Source organism: Oncorhynchus masou, chromosome 23 (genome assembly GCF_036934945.1).
Source record: "Oncorhynchus masou masou isolate Uvic2021 chromosome 23, UVic_Omas_1.1, whole genome shotgun sequence".
NCBI classification, from domain to species: domain Eukaryota; kingdom Metazoa; phylum Chordata; class Actinopteri; order Salmoniformes; family Salmonidae; genus Oncorhynchus; species Oncorhynchus masou.
The window spans coordinates 44,510,381-44,518,770 of NC_088234.1; the positions used below are offsets into that span (position 1 = coordinate 44,510,381).

The following is an 8,390-nucleotide window of genomic DNA, read 5'->3' on the forward strand; positions in this document are numbered from 1 at the left end:
TTTTAGAGCCCTGATCTAGGGCATACATTAGGGGGTGTGGATTATCATTATGCAACCACTCGGGTACAAACCTAAACAACAACAAAAATACATTGCACTCTGGCTGCGTTCATTCATACGATGTCCCCAAACACTTGCTGTCCCTCTCAAACGTGCGAAACCGAGAGAGCGAGAGAGCAGTGGTCCTTAGTTTGTATTTGCCTAAACGTGTACAAAAAAAATAACTTTTCCAGCAACTACTACTGTACGCTATTGCTAAATTCAAGCATAGAGCTCCTATTTAATTCCAGTATTAGTATTCTAATGACAAATTATATGGAACTTTACACAAGTTCGTGGTGTGATAGAATTGTGGAGGGGTACAATTTCAAGGCGGCCAACCAGTGACTGGAAGACGATTGAATACCGGGGGCGTACCCTGCAGAAAACTTTGCTACAACTTCAGAAAACTCCACCCACGCGAGCCACCGCGAAGCATTTATATCCATGTGCAGAGGGAAAGCAGTTAGTGAAGCAGTCTGGCTCGGCGCTTCTCTAAGGAAGAACCTGCAACACACAAGGAACTTTCACCTACTTGTTGATTCCTCTCCATCGCTGGAATTGCACATTTGTTTTTCCTTCTAACGCTCTAAAAAAAAACAGTCGTGGCACCATTTTACAACCGTTGCCTCGTGCATTGAAGGATCCTGGTCGGTCCTCTATGAGAGCTACTGTAACGTTACTGCGACAGAACTTCCGAAAAAGAGATGTCTGCAACCATCTTGTCCGCTTTCTACGACATCGACATGCTTTACAAGGTATGTTTCCCCATTGTTTGGAGTTGGCAAATTATTTATTTTTACCAAGTCTGTTGGCTGGCTAACTTAGAGCACACCTTTATTTTCAGTAGGTTGCAATAACGTGTTGCTGGCACGCGCATGCAGTTTTTACTTGTAACAAAGTGTACGTTTGCAGTTTTGTTTTATGAGAATGCATGTGTTCGTCCAAAACCGCGTTATTGGAAATGCATTGCTAATTTGTTTTTTCTCTCAACAGCAAGATATGAACATGAACGCTGTGAATCACATCAATAGCATACTGGACAAGAAAGCGGTGGGGCCTCCAGTGACCACACACAGCTCCAATAGTTCTTTCGCGCCGGGATTTTTCCGTAGAAGCTCGACCACCAACATGGAAGCAATGACCAACAACAGCAACAAGTACTCTGCCAACTCCTACAGTAATTTGATGGAGAACGCAACGAGCAGCAGCACTGCCATTATGAACAAGGAGAACAAGTTCCGCGACCGGACATACAGCGAGAATGGGGACCGCAGCCAGCAGCTGCAGATCGTGCAGCAGAAGCCAGGCTCTCAGATCAACTCCACCCGCTACAAGACCGAACTCTGCAGACCCTTCGAGGAGAACGGAGCGTGTAAATACGGAGAGAAATGCCAGTTCGCGCACGGCTACCATGAGCTGAGAAATTTGTCTCGTCACCCTAAGTATAAAACCGAGCCCTGTCGCACTTTCCACACTATTGGCTTCTGCCCCTACGGTCCCCGCTGTCATTTTATCCACAACGCGGATGAGCGCAGACCCGCTCCAAGCAACGCCAACGTGCAGGGGGAACCCAAATCGGCTCGCGAGCTCTGCGGCTATGGTCAAAACGGCGACGTGCCGCAGCAAGTTGGGTACAACCGGGACAGACCAAAGCTTCACCACAGCCTGAGTTTTTCAGGCTTTTCCAGCCACCACGGACTTGAGTCGCCACTACTTGAGAGCCCTACGTCGCGCACACCACCACCCCCCTCAAACTCCTCTTGCTCTCTCAACTATTATGAGGACTTACGGTCTCCCAACTCCATGTCTTGTGTGAACAGTGCATTCAGTTTTCCTGGACATGACCTGAAAGCCTTACTTGCTCCCCTGGCCTTGCATACGCAAAACGGCTATGGCAACAACCATTTCAATGGTGCCTACTACGGGAACATTCAAGCCAACATGTGCCCCCCTTCTCCCCCTCATACAACATGAGCCACTTGCAGTCCCTGCGCCGCCTCAACGATTCACCGGTGTTCGACTCCCCTCCTAGCCCGCCCGACTCCCTCTCAGACCGGGAGAGCTATGCGAGCGGGTCCCTCAGCTCTTCTGGGAGTCTTAGCGGCTCCGAGTCTCCGAGTTTGGATGCTGGGAAACGTTTGCCAATCTTCAGCAGGCTGTCGATTTCTGATGACTAGACATCCCATGTTATTTTCAATGGATCAAATTTGTCCATGACATGGCATTAGTTGTTTTTCCTTTTTGTAATGAGGGTTGTATAGAAGTAGATATCAACAGAAGGCATTCCATCGGTGACTTACACTTTTGCGCTGCAAGTAAGGGCAGTATTTGTCTCAGGCAAGCCACACTTCCCTGGGATAGATGTGTACAAAACTTGACACGAGACTGTAAAGCAGATTCAGATTTCCTCCATCCTGCCAAGAAATGCCTTGACACAATGTACATTTTTTTTCTTCTTCTAAGTATGTATGTGTTCCTTTCTGAAAGCTTAAACTTCCATTCCAGAACTTTAATCTTTTTTCACAGCGCCACGCAGTGGTTTGTTTGAGTAGTATAGTTTGTTTGCTTAGTTGAAGCACTCTGAGTTAGGTTTGTTTGGGGAAATCACTGCAGATGGTTGAAAATATATTTTATATATTTTTAGCTGTTTTGAGTGATTACATAGCAGTGCGTAACTGGCTATGAAATATTTAACTTATTTATTATCTTGTGAAAAGTGTAGGCTATATGTTGGTAATTTGTCCATACTGTATTTATCAAGTATGATGAAGCAATAGATCTATATTCTTTTATGTTTAAATTATGATCGCCATTATTAATCTGCATAAAGTGGAGTGTATGTCCTTTTCACAGTAATATATATATATATTGTTTTTGGTCTCCTTTTGTAACTTCACTTGGTTATTTTTATTGTAAATTAGTAAAAAAAAAAAAAATCTTAATTTAAAAGAACGTATGTGATATTTATTTTCTAAATTTTGTTTACGTTTATTAAAACAAAAGTTTGCGTGATTTGCTGTTCTGAGGTTGCTTGTAAGAGCTGTGGAAGGTGTTTTGAGAATCCTTATCTAGATGTTTCTGTAGAATGTATAAACAATGTGGTTGTGCAGACCGTCCAAACCTGAGCTAGCCTTGCATTTTTTTTTCTTCATAGATCAGACTCGGTGACAAAGAACCCAAGTAAATAAATTAACCAAAAAAGTATTTTGTGTTCTGTTTGTACGAGGTCACACTGTGATTCCAGCCACGCGCTAAAGAATGTAGCAATCCCTTGTGCCCCAGTATTATTGTGTAGTGCCTACAGGGTTCACCATCTTACATGCCTTAATATTAACCAAATAAAGTATTTTTCCTACATATATCTTTTCCACAACTTTAATTGAATGTAGTGTTGGAGCTGAATTACTTTTTGAAGGTTGTTACCACTTATCATAAGACCCTGGGACAACCATACTATTTTATTCCCCATTCCTCTACTTTTGATTTTGTTTGATATTGACTAGTTCAGGGGATGCGCACTATGTAATTTTTTTTGACTACTTTTATCAGAAGTAAAGCTTTTTGAATGTAACTAAAACGGACAAAAAGACAACCTGAGTTGTAATATAATTATTTTTGGAGAGTCAGTTCACTACAAATTGAGTGTGAGACTTTGTACTGTACATTTTCTTTTGTAGTTCTCCCAATAAAATGATTTTGAAAATAGTTTTGTGCTGCTTGGTCTTATCCTTCACAGAAAGAATGACGCAACTGTATGGGTATTTCTGGGAAGATCTTTCTCTAGTGTCATCTGTTTTCAACACTACACCCTCTCAATCATTCATACAGAAAGGATAGCATAGCATGTTCAGGTTTGCCATGCTCCAAACAGCAACACACTAAGTTATAAATCACCCCCCCCCCCATTAACTCCCCCAGCATCATTGAGGGGAAAAGGCCTGAGTCATTAGTGAACGCACCCATCTCTGGCAAAGCTGTATCAAGTGTCTATCCTCAGAGGCCTACTCTGGTCTTGGCGAGGGGCCAATGGGGCTTTGTGTTGACTCGAGTAGACCCTCCACAGCACAACAACCAACCCCAACACTAGTGGAAGGTGGGGCTGAGGAACCTACCTTTTTATGTGATTTCATTTTATTATACTTGTCAGATCTTGGACCGAATCTGAATTGTAAGTAGGTAGGGTGTAGTGTTAAGTGATAAAGCAGTCTCCATACATACTTCACTAATAGGATACCAAATTAGGATGATCATACCAGGTGTGGATGTCATCCCCACATTGTATGTTTCATCTGTGTATGGATGAGAGTAGCCATAACCTCCTGTTATGATTTAGTCTTGAAATAAATCTGCAAAGGTCTCACGCTTGTTTGCCAGGTCTAGAGCAGGTAGATAGAAGTCAAACGGGCAGGGTAAGTGAGAGTTGTTAACCCATTTGAAAAGGTATTGCAGCACTATTTGTTTTTCAGGAGCCCCTCAAGGAACTCTCCACCCATTTTCAATTGTCGATTCTGGGAAGTTATCAGAACCCACAAAGTCATTAAGAAAATAAAGCCCTGGAAGCTGTGTAGTGCGGAAAGTTCACGCCAAGATAAGAGAGGGTGATAAAGGCTGAGCAAATATTTACAGAGTCCTCAGGTTTTCATAATGAAGTGTTTATGAAGAAGAGAGCTGAAGGGCCCATGATGCCTGCGCCAAGTAGGGTTCATGTACCTGTGTGTGGGGTGGGGGAGGTGCATGCTCCTACAATGACAGGAAATACTCTGACTTCTGATTACGGCAGGAAGAGCCCAGTTCCTCGCCTCCCCTGCTGTGCGAAGTCTTTTTTATTTTCCTTCTGACCGGGTCGGTGGGATGGCTGCTTCTAGAGGTTCCTATTTTTGCAACAGTGCGTTGCTTGAGAGCAGCTTGGCTTGTCCTGGCATTGTTTTTGTCATGCTCAGTAAGGCGTGAGCCACATCATGACTATTACCATGGAACTTATTTCCAGAACATCTGAGAGAGGGTAGTGTTTACTGAGGATGGAGCAGATCGAGCGCTGACAACATCCAGGACCGCTATGAAACTATTATCAATCAATCAAATGTATTTATACAGCCCTTCTTACATCAGCTGATGTCACAAAGTGCTGTACACAAACCCAGCCTAAAACCCCAAACAGCAAGCAATGCAGATGGAGAAGCAGGAGGCTAGGAAAAACTCCCTAGAAAGGCCAGAACCTAGGAAGAAACCTAGAGAGGAACCAGGCTATGAGGGGTGGCCAGTCCTCTTCTGGCTGTGCTGGGTGGACATTACAACAGAACATGGCCAAGATGTTCAAATGTTCATAAATGACCAGCAGGGTCAAATAGTAATAGTCACAGTGGCTGTTGAGGGTGCAACAGGTCAACACCTCAGGAATACAATGTCATTTGGCTTTTCATAGCCGATTAAAAGGGCTCTCTACCACCCCTCTGCTACCAGTACTCCAGATTACCCAACAGTCCAAATGATATAGCCCGTATGAGTTAGACAGCACTGTTTGCTGTATGGAGAGACCCAATAAGAGAGTAAATGTAAAACAATCCCCTATCTGTGTTCTATTCATCTCGTCTTGACACATGTACACATAACAGCCAAACATGATGGGTATGTGTGAATCTCACAGAGAAGGGAGGGTCATGGCCTTGGGTATTTGGTGAAGCTGTAAAATGTGACATGGCCTATCCACCTCAGTGAAGCTTCACGTCGATTGGTTGTGGCTCACATGTGATTGACACCTGAGAGCATGGCCATATGCAGGTGTCAGTGAGCTGACAAAGTGTGTGGTCTATAAAGGAATGCCACTGTGAGTGTGAATGTAGGATCCACTTATGATCATTATCTTGCACGCATCCATAGGCCTGCATCCTTAGGCCCGCAATGAACAGGATGTAGGTCATTCGTGCTGTTTCAGTAAATTAAACCTGACTCTGGTTGCTGTGGACTGAGCACACTGAGACAAACACACACTAGAATTATGGAATAGAACCTTAAGTGGGAGTGTTAGTATGAAAATATTTAATGAGTGGTGTTCATATGGGGGAGTTCTTGGCAGCTTTTATGTCCATGACTCCTTTCACTTAAACAATATTACTGAAGAAAGAGTTCGTAGCATGGAACAGAAATCCTTTGTGTGTGTGTGTGTGTGTGTGTGTGTGTGTGTGTGTGTGTCTGTCTGTGCACTCGCGTGCATCCGTGGATGTGTGTTTATGCATCGCTAGTAATTACATATAATCATCCAAAATGTTTATACTGTACAAATAGTGTAGCTATGATGGGTGGTGTGGTATAGGAGAGCCTCGTCGTGAAGAAGTGTTCCCGCTCAGTGATTACCCAGGCAGGCTGTGTGGAATTGTCATGCAGCTGGAAAGGTATATTTTACGAGGGCCACAGAGAGACGCTTCTATAAAAAGGGGCGAGACATCCTTTGAGGTTTTACCTGCGTCTGGGAGGAAGTTTAAAGGGGTCAAAGGTCGTCTTACAGGCGGATGTTGGTTGGGGAGACTGGCTGACTGCTTGGTGGAGAGAGGGCGGTGCTTTTACTCACGTCCATATTTCATATCACTGGGTTTTAAACAAAGGCTGTGTTGATACAATCTCTTTACAGAGGGCAGGAAATGACTGTTTGTACATGCTAATGATGTTATATTTCTTCCTAATTCCCTCTGTTTTTCCTTTGGTATGTCCCATTTTTCTACTGAACCACACGTGTAGGCTAGTATTATGTTAGGCTTTTGCATACCCCTGCACACACTGGTTGAGCATTCATATAAACACATTTTAATTTTTTTTGTGGTCAGGTCTGTGGATTTGGAAAATCCATATCCGCCTAACTAATATTTATCTTTGGACCCACAATGTGGTGAGTGTTTTGGTGAACTATGGCTGCCTTTTGCATCACCCAAATGCAGTGGTGTAGTGGTGCCTGGAGAAGTGTCTACCCTCTACAACACCGCTGCCCAAATGGGTGCTACACATTGGTGGTGGAGGGGTGAGTTACCCTCGCACAATATAAAGTGTGTTGAATTTTGAGAAAGGCACGAGTCATCATCGGTATAGTGGGGGGGGTCACCATTCTGCCTTCACCGTACCACTAACCAGATTGTTACAATCTGAGTCACGTTTTGGACTGTGTCTAGCACACACCTTGTGTTATTACACAGATATTACCGGTATTACACGACCACCGCCTCTGGCTGGGACGTCAAGACTAGTTCTAGTTTGTGTGGTTCAGACAGTGTCTCTTCCCTTACATGGAGCCCTCTTCCCTTGGCCGTGCAGCTCATCTAAGCCTTACTGCTGCACTTCCATCAATAAGGCCTTTAAGGGTCAGAGGACCAGGGGCACAGACCACCTTTATCCTACACGTTCAGGCTGCTCATTCATGGCAGTGCAGGAGAGCACACACACACTCCATGCCGCGCACACTCTGAGCGGCCTCTGTGTGCTCACACACGCCCGGCCGTGGACCGAGCAAATAAACCCCCCCCCCCCATCTGTGGACTCGAACTCAGCCCACCTTTAGCTGCCTGCACACTCTCAATGGTACACGCACATACACACACGCACTGACACAACCACACACACACACTAGCATCACAGAACTGTACTGTCAATAAAGATGCCTCAACATTTACATGTACTCTCTCATACCACTGCGATGTCAGACAGTTTATAACATGTCTATGTAGCATGTACAATATGGGTCCTTGACCAACGGGTGTGTGCCACTGTGCGTTCTAATAAATGGGAGGTCCAGAGTGCATTTAGTCTTTAGTAAAGATGACCCTCACCCTCTCCTCACGAGGACAGAGTGTGATCTCTGATGGCTCAAAGTGGGTCAAATACACAGTGCCGCGTGGCCCTTCTAACATACACTCCCATGTATTCTCACGTTACATCACTTCTGGAGAAGAACTGCTCCTCTGTTTCACCTTGGGGGCTGAGAACGAGACTTGTTTGATTCATCATTTAGGGGTTACTGGGAAATGTTCACAGCCATCGTATTCCGCCAGGCCGACTGAGTAAGAGGGGTTTTGGAACATTTGTTTAACGTTGTGGTAATGTAAGACTGTGATTCACAGATGTATTGACCTGAATCAGAGGATCTCTCACATTTTGTATCAGTGTACAGTACAGTGCATGGTCTATTTACCTACAGCCAGACCGTATGTAAGGTCTAATTGCTTGGCAGACTGTTTTTAGAGTCTATAACCCATTTACTCACTGAAGTTAATGGCCTTAGTCAGCTAGGAGTCACGTGTCTCGACTGTTCAAAGCAGACACTGTAAGACATTGTAACAATGACTAAACTGTAGGCTACTACCATT

At 44.4% G+C, this 8,390-nt stretch overlaps 1 protein-coding gene across 1 annotated transcript; it reads left to right on the plus strand.

The window, feature by feature from the left end:
* Positions 1 to 472: 472 nt before the first annotated feature.
* Positions 473 to 3,747, plus strand: LOC135510889 (mRNA decay activator protein ZFP36L2-A-like). The gene is given in 3 exon segments (XM_064932202.1): positions 473 to 797; positions 1,036 to 2,011; positions 2,014 to 3,747. Coding segments are annotated over 3 exon segments (1,233 nt in total). The 5' UTR covers positions 473 to 746; the 3' UTR covers positions 2,220 to 3,747.
* The last annotated feature ends 4,643 nt before the right edge of the window (positions 3,748 to 8,390 follow it).